General features: G+C 37.7%; 1 protein-coding gene across 2 annotated transcripts in view; it reads right to left on the minus strand.

The window, feature by feature from the left end:
- Positions 1–17,000, minus strand: part of LOC124870292 — a 33,020-nt gene that overhangs the window by 9,602 nt on the left and 6,418 nt on the right. The window contains exons 4-13 of one of the 2 annotated variants that reach the window (XM_047368890.1): positions 14,630–14,734; positions 14,347–14,436; positions 9,706–9,810; positions 9,423–9,512; positions 6,685–6,789; positions 6,402–6,491; positions 4,291–4,337; positions 3,079–3,678; positions 1,795–2,421; positions 972–1,694 (exon numbers count right to left, since the gene is read on the minus strand). In XM_047368890.1, coding sequence (XP_047224846.1) covers positions 972–1,694; positions 1,795–2,421; positions 3,079–3,678; positions 4,291–4,337; positions 6,402–6,491; positions 6,685–6,789; positions 9,423–9,512; positions 9,706–9,810; positions 14,347–14,436; positions 14,630–14,734 — 2,582 coding nt within the window. The remainder of the gene's footprint in view (positions 1–971; positions 1,695–1,794; positions 2,422–3,078; positions 3,679–4,290; positions 4,338–6,401; positions 6,492–6,684; positions 6,790–9,422; positions 9,513–9,705; positions 9,811–14,346; positions 14,437–14,629; positions 14,735–17,000) is intronic. The other variant, XM_047368899.1, reaches the window with a different exon arrangement.

Here is a 17,000-nt window from a genome sequence, read left to right on the forward strand (position 1 = left end):
AAAGACTAGTTGTTCTAATATCTTCATTCTAACATTTGCATATCCTTAAGATTATGATTAGTTACGGCTCTTTATCTTTTTAAATCTTTCTTCCCCAATCTTGCACAGTCATCCCACAGCTTTCCTCTATATTGGGTGGAAACAGACGATCAGGCTGACCCTGCCAGAATTTGTTTCCCCACCCATATAATGGACAAGCGGTATCCCACATTCTTGATTGTTATTTCAGAAATACTTCTTATGACGACTAACTACTCCTGAAATTTTCATTTCATGCAGATTACTTCAATGTGACAACGTCACACAGTAATGTTAATAGCGGTACTATGCACTATACTCCAAGACAGGATAGGTTACTGGATTCCAACCTCAGAAAATTTAATTAGAAGCATTGACATTTTGAATACAACAGATTTGAAAATAATTGCTGGACGTCACACCTTGGAGCATAGTTTAATATGCCCATGTATGCTGTCCATCAGAAACCAGTGAATGTCAGGTAATTTTGGGGCTCTTAATCAGTTTTATTTAATATACTTTGAGTGCTTGTTTCTTAGTTATTGCTTCATGTGTAGGGTAGAATTAGTTTTGGTTTGACATTTTTGTCTATTTTGGCTTTAAGCTGTTACTAGTTAGCCATGAGAAAGTAAATATTGGTTGAGAATACATTATATTAATATTATTATCAGCTCTCTTCATTTTTAGTAAATCTAATTGAAGTGAAGTTTCTGAGTTAATTTTACATCCTGAAACCTGAGCAATACACAGTAATCTTGTGTGTTTAGTGTATTATACATAGCTTTCTGGAATGGAAATTATTTACTTTTCAAACTGATTCTGAAAACAAATGTTAATTTAGTATTTTGTAGTAATAACTTATAACCATGGGTAGTTTTGCTGATGACAATTTAGATTTGAGAAACACATTTAAGTTCAATCTAACTGTAAATCAGTGCATCTGCAGATCTTACCTCGTATTTCTGTTATCCTGTCAACAAAGTTATCAGGGATCTTCTCAGCTGCTGGAGGCTGGGAGGTGATCCAAACTCTGGCATTTGGAAGCAGGATTCCTTTAATCAGGTTTATAAGTAACACGTCCACTGAGGCTTGTTCTCTGACATCAGTCAACATTTCATTGTTACCAAAGTCTAAACAATGTTGATATGCATCAAGTCCATCCAGAAGAAATAATATATTTAATCGGGAATAGTCAGAGATGACAAAGTCTTTGGTTTCCGTAAAGTAATGGTTGAGAAGCCCAAACAAACTAATGTTTTTCTCTTTTACCAAGTTGAGCTTTAAGAAGTCAAGTGGAAACAAGAGTTCTACATCTTTGGCCGGGCCAGAAACCTTTTCTTTAACCCAGCTAAAAAGTGACCAGGTCTTCTTTTTATTTTCAGCCCACTCTTTCTTAAACTTTTGCATATGGAAAGATTTTCCTTTGTCAGCTTCTCCAATAGTCAGCACCGTTCTAGTTTTCTTTCCTTCCCCATCTTTGAAGATGTCAGAAAGCGTTTGCACTTGTCTAAACTGTTTCGGTTTACATTCCTCTTCTGCAGAGCCATTTTCTCTTCTGATGATATGTTCTGTTGTTCTCTGGTTAGGATGACTGCTTTCATTTTTATCTTCAGTGATTTCTTTCAGAAATCTCTTTTTCAGACTTGATTCTAAATTCTTCTGTCGCTGAAAGGTTTCTGATTAGACAGAGTAAAGTAATAAAATCAGGATCTACAATCACATATCTCTTTGTGAAAAAGCAAAATTAAGAATAGTTGTTTAGAATAATATTCTTACCTTGACAGTGAACAGTTTTCTTGATATATTCAGAAGGAATCTTCTGAACTCCTGGTTGAGAAACTATCCAAACAAGAGCTTCGGGAAGCAAATTTCCCTTGATCAGATTTGTTAGCAGCACATCCATTGATGCAGGTTCCTTCAAGTCTTGAAGCTCCTTGTTGTTTACAAAATCGAGAAGAAGTTTGCATTTTTCCAGCCCATCAAGAATAAAACATATTTTATCCTTGTCATCGATGGAAAGCACTACTTTTTTTTTGCTGAAGTAATCCTTAAGCAGAGACTCCATGCTTTTAGTTTCATCTTTCTTTGTATTCAGCTCAGTGAAATCAAGGGACACTAAAGCCTTTATGTCTTTGTTGGAGCGTCCTTTTGCCCAGTCGATCATGAACATTCTTGCCTGGAATGTTTTACCAATATCAGGAACTCCCACCATAAGCACTGTTCGCAACTTTTTGGAACCGAGTAACGTTTTTTTTTCGGAAAATAAATCATTGTACATGACTGGGTCTTTGTTTCCACTTTTGTCAAACTTCACTATCTCACAGAGTTTTGGGTCATTTTCATGTCGACCCAGCTCCTCAAGGATGACTTTCTTCAGGTCATTTTTACCCTTGGCATCTCCTCCTGTCAATGCAACATATGACATATGGACAGCATAAATAATAATAAATAACTTCACTTTTGAAACACATGGTTGAAAACATTTTCTGAAATAATCCCCATTTCATTTTGGCAACCAGCACTCAGCAATAAGATAAACTTGGTATCAACCCAGAAAATGAATATATTTACACCATGGACATTTTTGTTTTGAAAAATTAACAATTGTCAGATGCAGTAGTGATAAGATGTGAAAAATATTGGTTGAGGAACCACAGGTTTTATGAGGCCTTACCAGTTTAACTTAAGGGAAAAAAAAATAACAACTCGCTCTCCTAAGAAGCTTTTTGATTTACTTTCCTGAGCCAATTTGTGCCTTATTTTACAAATTCCAACAACAGGATTACCTTCACTACAGCAGGTAAGACACCAACTATTCATTACAACTTTACACAACCCTACTTTAAAAGGAACCAAAAAAAAGTAAAAATAAAACTATGCACTTAAAAATCTTCAGTGAAGAGATTCTACATTATTCTGTTGCTAAAAGGTTTCTAATCAGACAGAGTAAAGTAATAAAATCAGAATCTACAATCATAAATCTCTTGTACAAAGTCAACAAAAATACCTTCATTGTGAAAAAGCAAAATTAAGAATAGTTGTTTAGAGTAATATTCTTACCTTCACAGTGAACAGTTTTCTTGATATATTCAGCAGGAATCTTCTGAACTCCTTTTGGTTGAGAAACTATCCAAACATGAGCTTCAGGAAGCAAATTTCCCTTGATCAGATTTGTTAGCAGCACATCCATTGATGCAGGTTCCTTCAAGTCTTGAAGCTCCTTGTTGTTTACAAAGTCAAGAGGAAGTTTGCATTTTTCCAGCCCATCAAGAATAAAACATATTTTATCCTTGTCATCGATGGAAAGCACTACTTTTTTTTTGCTGAAGTAATCCTTAAGCAGAGACTCCATGCTTTTAGTTTCATCTTTCTTTGTATTCAGCTCAGTGAAATCAAGGGACACTAAAGCCTTTATGTCTTTGTTGGAGCGTCCTTTTGCCCAGTCGATCATGAACATTCTTGCCTGGAATGTTTTACCAATATCAGGGACTCCTATCATGAGGACTGTTTTATTCCCGGAAAATAAATCATTGTACATGACTGGGTCTTTGTTCCCACTTTTGTCAAACTTCACTATCTCACAGAGTTTTGGGTCATTTTCATGTCGACCCAGCTCCTTAAGGATGACTTTCTTCAGGTCATTTTTACCCTTGGCATCTCCTGTCAATGCAACATACATGAAATATGCACGGCATAAATAATAATAAATAACTATACTTTTGAAACACATGGTTGGAAAAAACTCATGAAAATATATTTTCTGAAATAATACCCATTTCATTTTGGCAACCAGCACTCAGCAATAAGGTACACTTGGCATCAACCCAGAAAATGAATGTATTTACACCATGGACGTTTTTGTTTTGAAAAATCAACAATTGTCAGATGCAGTAGTGATAAGATGTGAAACATATTGGTTGAGGTACCACAAGTTTTATAAGACTTTACAAGTTTAACTTAAGGAAAAAAAATAACAACTTGCTCTTCTAAGAAGCTTTTTGATTTACTTTCCTGAGGCGATTTTTGCCTTATTTTACAAATTGCAACAACAGGATTACCTTCACTACAGCAGGTAAGACACCAACTATTCATTACAACTTTACACAACCCTACTTTAAAAGGAACAAAAAAAAAGTTTAAATAAAACTATGCACTTATAAAATCTCATCTAAAACTGATAGTTTGTTCATTTGTAAAAAATACTTAATAGTACAGGCTTTAAAGGGTCATTCTATTAAGTACTTTTCTTTATTGATATAGAGTCATGCTCACCTTTTTCAGATTTCTCACCCGTTTTCAATTGGGTTGTGTTAGTAACCCTGCAGGCACACAGACAAGACATTAACTGAATTGGTTTACATTAATTGAGAAAAGGACATGTGTTCAGTTATCATATTTAGGTTAAAGGGCTAGAAAGTAAAATAATTTGATATATTTTCATCTTTCCAGTGGATGTAGTACTATTAAAGTTCAAATAGTGTTGAACTTGTTCTTACTGTTTTTACTGTTACTGTTTATCAGGGGTAGGATCTAATGACCCAGTGGGATTTAAAATATTGTTTTACTCCTTTAACTGTTCATTGATTTCTTATGAATGCAGATATTTCATTTCCATAGAAAATACTATCAGGATTCAAATGTTTTACCAAGTTTAAACAAAGAAGAAAAAAATTGTTCCTGTTATGTCCTTTGATCATAATATTGGGTCCTTGTGCAAGAGCTGTTTCTAAAAACCAATGTGTTCCTGAACAGCAGAAACAGGGCACTACATGATTGCTATAAAAAAGCTAATTTTAGTTATATCATTTTTTGATTAGGTAGGCCTGACAAAATTGATTATGAGTATTTTTGTATTATGTTGCTAACATCAATGTTTTTTGACACGTGTTTTTGTTTTTCTATTCAGTGATCTAATTTTTATACCTTGATTTTCTTGTTTTTTTTCTTTTAATGTGTAAAACTCCATTTGAATAAAATATCCAAGGTTGCCAGCTATATCACGTAACTGTATCATGTATCACCAGAATGTTTCTGATCATAAATATTTCTGATCATAAATACAAAATGCTGTATTTAAATAGTGATTTCAAGAAGTTTCCCTACGTGAAAATATATTTGTCCAACTTGTTAAACCATAAACGAATTGTTTGATTATTTTTAGTAATTCCCTGAACATTTATTTGTTGAATATATTTTAAGTAGTCTGAGAGACGATCTAGATTCAGAAGCAATGAAAAAGCTAATTTATACACTGAAAATAACTGTTAAAAGTTGAATGTATTTATATCAGTATAATACGACCATTGACTAGTCTTCACAAGTCTTGGAAGATGAGCAAATAAGAGTCACAGGTATGACTCAAATTTATTTCATAACTAAACATTCAGGCTATGTAAAACACCCCTTAGATAAATCTACATGATATTTTAATTATTGTCTGAATAAAGGTAACTTCTTTAGATCAAACAAAGGAAAACCTTATGAAACCAGTTAAGAACGAATTATGGCCAGAATTTCTTGGTTTCTAAGGATATCCATCGAGCCAACATAATGAAAATTAACAAAATTAGAGAGGACATGGGGCTAAAATCTAAGAAAGCAGCTCTTATAAAGTTTACAAAGAACATTCTTTGTTCCATATTTTAAAGGGTAAGTGCAAATTTTTATTACCCAAGCAGTTGTTTTTCATGAAGCCAAGAACAGACACTATCACTTGGTAGATGTGGAGCTGCAGTCACCTGGCAGCTGTTTCTTATTTTGCCACATTGTGTTGGTGTATCTAAAAATACTTTTTCACACGAGTCTAAATGTAAAGACATTAGAGATGACCAGATCCAAACCCAAGTACTGCTTGGGGTTCTGTTTGCTGCATTTTGAAAGATCAGTATCAGAGAAGCCGATAGAGCTCACATCCCAGTGCTTGTTGTCCCCTTACTTTTCCAGGTTTTAGTCAGCCTGTATCTTTTATGGGCCAAATCCAGGACTGAAAGTTAAATGCCGTATACACAACCAGCACCCCAAGTGATCAACTAATTATTTGTTGAAAATCAGTCAATCCAAGCGTTCATCAGGCATAGGTGAGGGGATCATCAAATGCATCTCCTCCATTAAACAGAATCAGGTGCTTCACAGCAATCTCTAAGTTTGCTAAACCAACCTAGATTAAAAATACTTTCATCTTTTACCTATTAAGTAGATTACATTTTGTATCTAAATTGATAGTAACTGAATACTTTGTAGGCATGGAGTCAAACATGTGCTGAACCAATACTACACATCTTACCTGTTGATTTTCAGTGAGTTGATGAGTTAGCAACTATAGGAACAGGTACTCTAATTATCTGGGTTCCAGTAAAACATTCACTGTTGCTAAAGTATTATACCTGTCATTGCTGACGTCAAGAGGTTCCCCCTTCGACATGTCGCTGTTCATGCTTGGAGAAGGAGACACTGGTCTTTGGTGTTCAGGTGAGCTTTAAAACAAATTGTAGCGTACGTTAAACTTTTATCTAGAGTTGTAACATATTTATAATCCTCTAAAGCATCTGCCGAGCCTCCGCAATATTTGTAATATATTTTTCTAAATGCATCATAAAGCTCCCAAAGAGTGGTTCAGCTTCTAAATGTTTCATAGAATGAAACAACAAACATTGTGAAATTCCCTACCGGTGTTCTTCGTCTCTGAAGTTCAAAGGTTCATTCTTAGATATGTTGCTTTTCATGGAAACGCTGCTTGGCGTGGGGGAAACTGGTCTTTCTTTCCCGGGCCACCTTGAATACAAGTTTTAAAAAGCTTTTAAATTATAACAAAAATATCTATGACAATTTATGTTGAAGTATTACAGCAAAATCTGCTTTTTACAATAGAGACCAAATGTTAGTGGTCTACGCACACAGATAATAAGAACTACTATTTCTAAATGACATATTTTAACAAGTATATTTTTTAATTATTAGGCTCATAACTATCCATACCCCTGTTATATTTGGATTTAAAGTTATCTTTTAATTTGACAAATGTGTTTCTTCTGACTGGAAGAAGATGTTAACTTTTTGGAGTAGTTCAGCCAGAGTCCTGACCTCAATCCAAGGGAGTTAGAAATTAGGGTGATGGAAATGAGGCCTTCCAACTTCAAAAGCTTAAGAGTTTTTTGCAAATAAATTAATTATCAAAATCAGCAGTGGAAACATACAAAAGGTAGGTCAAACAGCAACTGATAGCTGTAATGTCAGGCATTTTCACCGATTACTGACAAGGCTATCACTAATTTGTGACATGCAATTTTTTTCAAAATTCATACATTGTATTAGTATTTTATGAGAGAGGCTTTTACCATGTTTTATCAGAAATACTTTGAAATCTCAATCTTTGAACTGCATGTACAGGTCCTTCTCAAAATATTAGCATATTGTGATAAAGTTCATTATTTTCCATAATGTCATGATGAAAATTGAACATTCATATATTTTAGATTCATTGCACACTAACTGAAATATTTCAGGTCTTTTATTGTCTTAATACGGATGATTTTGGCATACAGCTCATGAAAACCCAAAATTCTTATCTCACAAAATTAGCATATCATTAAAAGGGTCTCTAAACGAGCTATGAACCTAATCATCTGAATCAACGAGTTAACTCTAAACACCTGCAAAAGATTCCTGAGGCCTTTAAAACTCCCAGCCTGGTTCATCACTCAAAACCCCAATCATGGGTAAGACTGCCGACCTGACTGCTGTCCAGAAGGCCACTATTGACACCCTCAAGCAAGAGGGTAAGACACAGAAAGAAATTTCTGAATGAATAGGCTGTTCCCAGAGTGCTGCATCAAGGCACCTCAGTGGGAAGTCTGTGGGAAGGAAAAAGTGTGGCAGAAAACGCTGCACAACGAGAAGAGGTGACCGGACCCTGAGGAAGATTGTGGAGAAGGGCCGATTCCAGACCTTGGGGGACCTGCGGAAGCAGTGGACTGAGTCTGGAGTAGAAACATCCAGAGCCACCGTGCACAGGCGTGTGCAGGAAATGGGCTACAGGTGCCGCATTCCCCAGACCTGGGCTACAGAGAAGCAGCACTGGACTGTTGCTCAGTCGTCCAAAGTACTTTTTTCGGATGAAAGCAAATTCTGCATGTCATTCGGAAATCAAGGTGCCAGAGTCTGGAGGAAGACTGGGGAGAAGGAAATGCCAAAATGCCAGAAGTCCAGTGTCAAGTACCCACAGTCAGTGATGGTCTGGGGTGCCGTGTCAGCTGCTGGTGTTGGTCCACTGTGTTTTATCAAGGGCAGGGTCAATGCAGCTAGCTATCAGGAGATTTTGGAGCACTTCATGCTTCCATCTGCTGAAAAGCTTTATGGAGATGAAGATTTCATTTTTCAGCACGACCTGGCACCTGCTCACAGTGCCAAAACCACTGGTAAATGGTTTACTGACCATGGTATCACTGTACTCAATTGGCCTGCCAACTCTCCTGACCTGAACCCCATAAAGAATCTGTGGGATATTGTGAAGAGAACGTTGAGAGACTCAAGACCCAACACTCTGGATGAGCTAAAGGCCGCTATCGAAGCATCCTGGGCCTCCATAAGACCTCAGCAGTGCCACAGGCTGATTGCCTCCATGCCACGCCGCATTGAAGCAGTCATTTCTGCCAAAGGATTCCCGACCAAGTATTGAGTGCATAAATGTACATGATTATTTGAAGGTTGACGTTTTTTGTATTAAAAACACTTTTCTTTTATTGGTCGGATGAAATATGCTAATTTTGTGAGATAGGAATTTTGGGTTTTCATGAGCTGTATGCCAAAATCATCCGTATTAAGACAATAAAAGACCTGAAATATTTCAGTTAGTGTGCAATGAATCTAAAATATATGAATGTTAAATTTTCATCATGACATTATGGAAAATAATGAACTTTAGCACAATATGCTAATATTTTGAGAAGGACCTGTACATCATGCTTGAATTTCTTTTTTTCTGTGCTTTTATTGTCAGAATCCTGGACTGAAAGTTAAATGCCGTATACACAACCAGCACCCCAAGTGATCAACTAATTATTTGTTGAAAATCAGTCAATCCAAGCGTTCATCAGGGTTAGGTGAGGGGATCATCAAATGCATCTCCTCCAGTAAACAGAATCAGGTGCTTCACAGCAATCTCTAAGTTTGCTAAACCAACCTAGATTAAAAATACTTTCATCTTTTACCTATTAAGTAGATTACATTTTGTATCTAAATTGATAGTAACTGAATACTTTGTAGGCATGGAGTCAAACATGTGCTGAACCAATACTACACATCTTACCTGTTGATTTTCAGTGAGTTGATGAGTTAGCAACTATAGGAACAGGTACTCTAATTATCTGGGTTCCAGTAAAACATTCACTGTTGCTAAAGTATTATACCTGTCATTGCTGACGTCAAGAGGTTCCCCCTTCGACATGTCGCTGTTCATGCTTGGAGAAGGAGACACTGGTCTTTGGTGTTCAGGTGAGCTTTAAAACAAATTGTAGCGTACGTTAAACTTTTATCTAGAGTTGTAACATATTTATAATCCTCTAAAGCATCTGCCGAGCCTCCGCAATATTTGTAATATATTTTTCTAAATGCATCATAAAGCTCCCAAAGAGTGGTTCAGCTTCTAAATGTTTCATAGAATGAAACAACAAACATTGTGAAATTCCCTACCGGTGTTCTTCGTCTCTGAAGTTCAAAGGTTCATTCTTAGATATGTTGCTTTTCATGGAAACGCTGCTTGGCGTGGGGGAAACTGGTCTTTCTTTCCCGGGCCACCTTGAATACAAGTTTTAAAAAGCTTTTAAATTATAACAAAAATATCTATGACAATTTATGTTGAAGTATTACAGCAAAATCTGCTTTTTACAATAGAGACCAAATGTTAGTGGTCTACGCACACAGATAATAAGAACTACTATTTCTAAATGACATATTTTAACAAGTATATTTTTTAATTATTAGGCTCATAACTATCCATACCCCTGTTATATTTGGATTTAAAGTTATCTTTTAATTTGACAAATGTGTTTCTTCTGACTGGAAGAAGATGTTAACTTTTTGGAGTAGTTCAGCCAGAGTCCTGACCTCAATCCAAGGGAGTTAGAAATTAGGGTGATGGAAATGAGGCCTTCCAACTTCAAAAGCTTAAGAATTTTTTGCAAATAAATTAATTATCAAAATCAGCAGTGGAAACATACAAAAGGTAGGTAAAACAGCAACTGATAGCTGTAATGTCAGGCATTTTCACCGATTACTGACAAGGCTATCACTAATTTGTGACATGCAATTTTTTTCAAAATTCATACATTGTATTAGTATTTTATGAGAGAGGCTTTTACCATGTTTTATCAGAAATACTTTGAAATCTCAATCTTTGAACTGCATGTACAGGTCCTTCTCAAAATATTAGCATATTGTGATAAAGTTCATTATTTTCCATAATGTCATGATGAAAATTTAACATTCATATATTTTAGATTCATTGCACACTAACTGAAATATTTCAGGTCTTTTATTGTCTTAATACGGATGATTTTGGCATACAGCTCATGAAAACCCAAAATTCTTATCTCACAAAATTAGCATATTATTAAAAGGGTCTCTAAACGAGCTATGAACCTAATCATCTGAATCAACGAGTTAACTCTAAACACCTGCAAAAGATTCCTGAGGCCTTTAAAACTCCCAGCCTGGTTCATCACTCAAAACCCCAATCATGGGTAAGACTGCCGACCTGACTGCTGTCCAGAAGGCCACTATTGACACCCTCAAGCAAGAGGGTAAGACACAGAAAGAAATTTCTGAATGAATAGGCTGTTCCCAGAGTGCTGCATCAAGGCATCTCAGTGGGAAGTCTGTGGGAAGGAAAAAGTGTGGCAGAAAACGCTGCACAACGAGAAGAGGTGACCGGACCCTGAGGAAGATTGTGGAGAAGGGCCGATTCCAGACCTTGGGGGACCTGCGGAAGCAGTGGACTGAGTCTGGAGTAGAAACATCCAGAGCCACCGTGCACAGGCGTGTGCAGGAAATGGGCAAAAGGTGCCACATTCCCCAGGTCAAGCCACTTTTGAACCAGAAACAGCAGCAGAAGCGCCTGACCTGGGCTACAGAGAAGCAGCACTGGACTGTTGCTCAGTGGTCCAAAGTACTTTTTTCGGATGAAAGCAAATTCTGCATGTCATTCGGAAATCAAGGTGCCAGAGTCTGGAGGAAGACTGGGGAGAAGGAAATGCCAAAATGCCAGAAGTCCAGTGTCAAGTACCCACAGTCAGTGATGGTCTGGGGTGCCGTGTCAGCTGCTGGTGTTGGTCCACTGTGTTTTATCAAGGGCAGGGTCAATGCAGCTAGCTATCAGGAAATTTTGGAGCACTTCATGCTTCCATCTGCTGAAAAGCTTTATGGAGATGAAGATTTCATTTTTCCGCACGACCTGGCACCTGCTCACAGTGCCAAAACCACTGGTAAATGGTTTACTGACCATGGTATCACTGTGCTCCATTGGCCTGCCAACTCTCCTGACCTGAACCCCATAGAGAATCTGTGGGATATTGTGAAGAGAACGTTGAGAGACTCAAGACCCAACACTCTGGATGAGCTAAAGGCCGCTATCGAAGCATCCTGGGCCTCCATAAGACCTCAGCAGTGCCACAGGCTGATTGCCTCCATGCCACGCCGCATTGAAGCAGTCATTTCTGTCAAATGATTCCCGACCAAGTATTGAGTGCATAACTGTACATGATTATTTGAAGGTTGACGTTTTTTGTATTAAAAACACTTTTCTTTTATTGGTCGGATGAAATATGCTAATTTTGTGAGATAGGAATTTTGGGTTTTCATGAGCTGTATGCCAAAATCATCCGTATTAAGACAATAAAAGACCTGAAATATTTCAGTTAGTGTGCAATAAATCTAAAATATATGAATGTTAAATTTTCATCATGACATTATGGAAAATAATTAACTTTATCACAATATGCTAATATTTTGAAAAGGACCTGTACAGTACAGACTAAAAGTTTGGACACACCTTCTCATTCAAAGAGTTTTCTTTATTTTCATGACTACGAATATTGTATCTTCACACTGAAGGCATCAAAACTATGAATTAACACATGTGTAATTATATACTGAACAAAAAAGTGTGAAACAACTGAAAATATGTCTTATATTCTAGGTTCTTCAAAGTAGCCACCTTTTGCTTTGATTACTGCTCCGCACACTCTTGGCATTCTGTTGATGAGCTTCAAGAGGTAGTTACCTGAAATGGTTTTCCAACAGTCTTGAAGGAGTTCCCAGAGATGCTTAGCACTTGTTGGCCCTTTTGCCTTCACTCTGAGGTCCAGCTCACCCCAAACCATCTCGATTGGGTTCAGGTCCTGTAACTGTGGAGGCCAGGTCATCTGGCGCAGCACCCCATCACTCTCCTTCTTGGTCAAATAGCCCTTACACAGCCTGGAGGTGTGTTTGGGGTCATTGTCCTGTTGAAAAATAAATGATGGTCCAACTAAACGCAAACCGGATGGAATAGCATGCCGCTGCAAGATGCTGTGGTAGCCATGCTGGTTCAGTATGCCTTCAATTTTGAATAAATACCCAACAGAGTCACCAGCAAAGCACCCCCACACCATCACACCTCCTCATCCATGCTTCACAGTGGGAACCAAGCATCCGTTCACCTCTTCTGCGCCGCACAAAGACACGGTGATTGGAACCAAAGATCTCAAACTTGGACTCATCAGACCAAAGCACAGATTTCCACTGGTCTAATGTCCATTCCTTGTGTTCTTTAGCCCAAACAAGTCTCTTCTGCTTGTTGCCTGTCTTCAGCAGTGGTTTCCTAGCAGCTATTTTACCATGAAGGCCTGATTCACACAGTCTCCTCTTAACAGTTGTTCTAGAGATGTGTCTGCTGCTAGACCTCTGTGTGGCATTGACCTGTTCTCTAATCTGAGCTGCTGTTAACCTGTGATTTCTGAGGCTGGTGACTCAGATGAACTTATCATCCGCAGCAGAGGTGACTCTTGGTCTTCCTTTCCTGGGGCGGTCCTCATGTGAGCCAGTTTCTTTGTAGCGCTTGATGGTTTTTGCGACTGCACTTGGGGACACTTTCAAAGTTTTCCCAATTGTTCGGACTGACTGGCCTTCATTTCTTAAAGTAATGATGGCCACTTGGTTTTCTTTACTTAGCTGCTTTTTTCTTGGCATAATACAAATTCTAACAGTCTATTCAGTAGGACTATCAGCTGTGTACTGTATCCACCTCCTGCACAACACAACTGATGGTCCCACCCCATTTATAAGGCTTGAAATCCCACTTATTAAACCTGTGTAGTGAAAACCATTTCAGGTGACTACCTCTTGAAGCTCATCAACAGAATGCCAAGAGTGTGTGGATCAGTAATCAAAGCAAAAGGAGGCTACTTTGAAGAACCTAGAATATAAGACATATTTTCAGTTGTTTCATACTTTTTTGTTCAGTATATAATTCCACATGTGTTAATTCATAGTTTTGATGCCTTCAGTGTGAAGCTACAATATTCATAGTCATGAAAGTAAAGACAACTCTTTGAATGAGGTGTGTCCAAACTTTTGGTCTGTACTGTATTTTATGTATTTTTAAGGTGTGGCACATTATTTTGCATAACAAAGCCATAACATCATTGTGAAAATAACAAATTAGAAATATGTGGTCCTTTTTTATTGTCATGATAGCATGAATTACAACTTTGCTCAATTGCCAGCAGATGAGGCCGTAACATCTCCCTCAGACATGTTGGTTTTAGTGTCTTCAGTATTTCAGTAAGGATCCATTAGTGGAAAACATTATTTGTCAAAAACTGCCATTTTAACTAGGTTACATACATCATGCTTGAATTTCTTTTTTTCTGTGCTTTTATTGTCAGAATCCTGGACTGAAAGTTAAATGCCGTATACACAACCAGCACCCCAAGTGATCAACTAATTATTTGTTGAAAATCAGTCAATCCAAGCGTTCATCAGGCATAGGTGAGGGGATCATCAAATGCATCTCCTCCATTAAACAGAATCAGGTGCTTCACAGCAATCTCTAAGTTTGCTAAACCAACCTAGATTAAAAATACTTTCATCTTTTACCTATTAAGTAGATTACATTTTGTATCTAAATTGATAGTAACTGAATACTTTGTAGGCATGGAGTCAAACATGTGCTGAACCAATACTACACATCTTACCTGTTGATTTTCAGTGAGTTGATGAGTTAGCAACTATAGGAACAGGTACTCTAATTATCTGGGTTCCAGTAAAACATTCACTGTTGCTAAAGTATTATACCTGTCATTGCTGACGTCAAGAGGTTCCCCCTTCGACATGTCGCTGTTCATGCTTGGAGAAGGAGACACTGGTCTTTGGTGTTCAGGTGAGCTTTAAAACAAATTGTAGCGTACGTTAAACTTTTATCTAGAGTTGTAACATATTTATAATCCTCTAAAGCATCTGCCGAGCCTCCGCAATATTTGTAATATATTTTTCTAAATGCATCATAAAGCTCCCAAAGAGTGGTTCAGCTTCTAAATGTTTCATAGAATGAAACAACAAACATTGTGAAATTCCCTACCGGTGTTCTTCGTCTCTGAAGTTCAAAGGTTCATTCTTAGATATGTTGCTTTTCATGGAAACGCTGCTTGGCGTGGGGGAAACTGGTCTTTCTTTCCCGGGCCACCTTGAATACAAGTTTTAAAAAGCTTTTAAATTATAACAAAAATATCTATGACAATTTATGTTGAAGTATTACAGCAAAATCTGCTTTTTACAATAGAGACCAAATGTTAGTGGTCTACGCACACAGATAATAAGAACTACTATTTCTAAATGACATATTTTAACAAGTATATTTTTTAATTATTAGGCTCATAACTATCCATACCCCTGTTATATTTGGATTTAAAGTTATCTTTTAATTTGACAAATGTGTTTCTTCTGACTGGAAGAAGATGTTAACTTTTTGGAGTAGTTCAGCCAGAGTCCTGACCTCAATCCAAGGGAGTTAGAAATTAGGGTGATGGAAATGAGGCCTTCCAACTTCAAAAGCTTAAGAATTTTTTGCAAATAAATTAATTATCAAAATCAGCAGTGGAAACATACAAAAGGTAGGTAAAACAGCAACTGATAGCTGTAATGTCAGGCATTTTCACCGATTACTGACAAGGCTATCACTAATTTGTGACATGCAATTTTTTTCAAAATTCATACATTGTATTAGTATTTTATGAGAGAGGCTTTTACCATGTTTTATCAGAAATACTTTGAAATCTCAATCTTTGAACTGCATGTACAGGTCCTTCTCAAAATATTAGCATATTGTGATAAAGTTCATTATTTTCCATAATGTCATGATGAAAATTTAACATTCATATATTTTAGATTCATTGCACACTAACTGAAATATTTCAGGTCTTTTATTGTCTTAATACGGATGATTTTGGCATACAGCTCATGAAAACCCAAAATTCTTATCTCACAAAATTAGCATATCATTAAAAGGGTCTCTAAACGAGCTATGAACCTAATCATCTGAATCAACGAGTTAACTCTAAACACCTGCAAAAGATTCCTGAGGCCTTTAAAACTCCCAGCCTGGTTCATCACTCAAAACCCCAATCATGGGTAAGACTGCCGACCTGACTGCTGTCCAGAAGGCCACTATTGACACCCTCAAGCAAGAGGGTAAGACACAGAAAGAAATTTCTGAATGAATAGGCTGTTCCCAGAGTGCTGCATCAAGGCATCTCAGTGGGAAGTCTGTGGGAAGGAAAAAGTGTGGCAGAAAACGCTGCACAACGAGAAGAGGTGACCGGACCCTAAGGAAGATTGTGGAGAAGGGCCGATTCCAGACCTTGGGGGACCTGCGGAAGCAGTGGACTGAGTCTGGAGTAGAAACATCCAGAGCCACCGTGCACAGGCGTGTGCAGGAAATGGGCTACAGGTGCCGCATTCCTCAGGTCAAGCCACTTTTGAACCAGAAACAGCAGCAGAAGCGCCTGACCTGGGCTACAGAGAAGCAGCACTGGACTGTTGCTCAGTGGTCCAAAGTACTTTTTTCGGATGAAAGCAAATTCTGCATGTCATTCGGAAATCAAGGTGCCAGAGTCTGGAGGAAGACTGGGGAGAAGGAAATGCCAAAATGCCAGAAGTCCAGTGTCAAGTACCCACAGTCAGTGATGGTCTGGGGTGCCGTGTCAGCTGCTGGTGTTGGTCCACTGTGTTTTATCAAGGGCAGGGTCAATGCAGCTAGCTATCAGGAAATTTTGGAGCACTTCATGCTTCCATCTGCTGAAAAGCTTTATGGAGATGAAGATTTCATTTTTCCGCACGACCTGGCACCTGCTCACAGTGCCAAAACCACTGGTAAATGGTTTACTGACCATGGTATCACTGTGCTCCATTGGCCTGCCAACTCTCCTGACCTGAACCCCATAGAGAATCTGTGGGATATTGTGAAGAGAACGTTGAGAGACTCAAGACCCAACACTCTGGATGAGCTAAAGGCCGCTATCGAAGCATCCTGGGCCTCCATAAGACCTCAGCAGTGCCACAGGCTGATTGCCTCCATGCCACGCCGCATTGAAGCAGTCATTTCTGTCAAATGATTCCCGACCAAGTATTGAATGCATAACTGTACATGATTATTTGAAGGTTGACGTTTTTTGTATTAAAAACACTTTTCTTTTATTGGTCGGATGAAATATGCTAATTTTGTGAGATAGGAATTTTGGGTTTTCATGAGCTGTATGCCAAAATCATCCGTATTAAGACAATAAAAGACCTGAAATATTTCAGTTAGTGTGCAATAAATCTAAAATATATGAATGTTAAATTTTCATCATGACATTATGGAAAATAATTAACTTTATCACAATATGCTAATATTTTGAAAAGGACCTGTACAGTACAGACTAAAAGTTTGGACACACCTTCTCATTCAAAGA

Source organism: Girardinichthys multiradiatus, chromosome 1, assembly GCF_021462225.1.
Source record: "Girardinichthys multiradiatus isolate DD_20200921_A chromosome 1, DD_fGirMul_XY1, whole genome shotgun sequence".
In the NCBI taxonomy this organism is placed as follows: Eukaryota; Metazoa; Chordata; class Actinopteri; order Cyprinodontiformes; family Goodeidae; genus Girardinichthys; species Girardinichthys multiradiatus.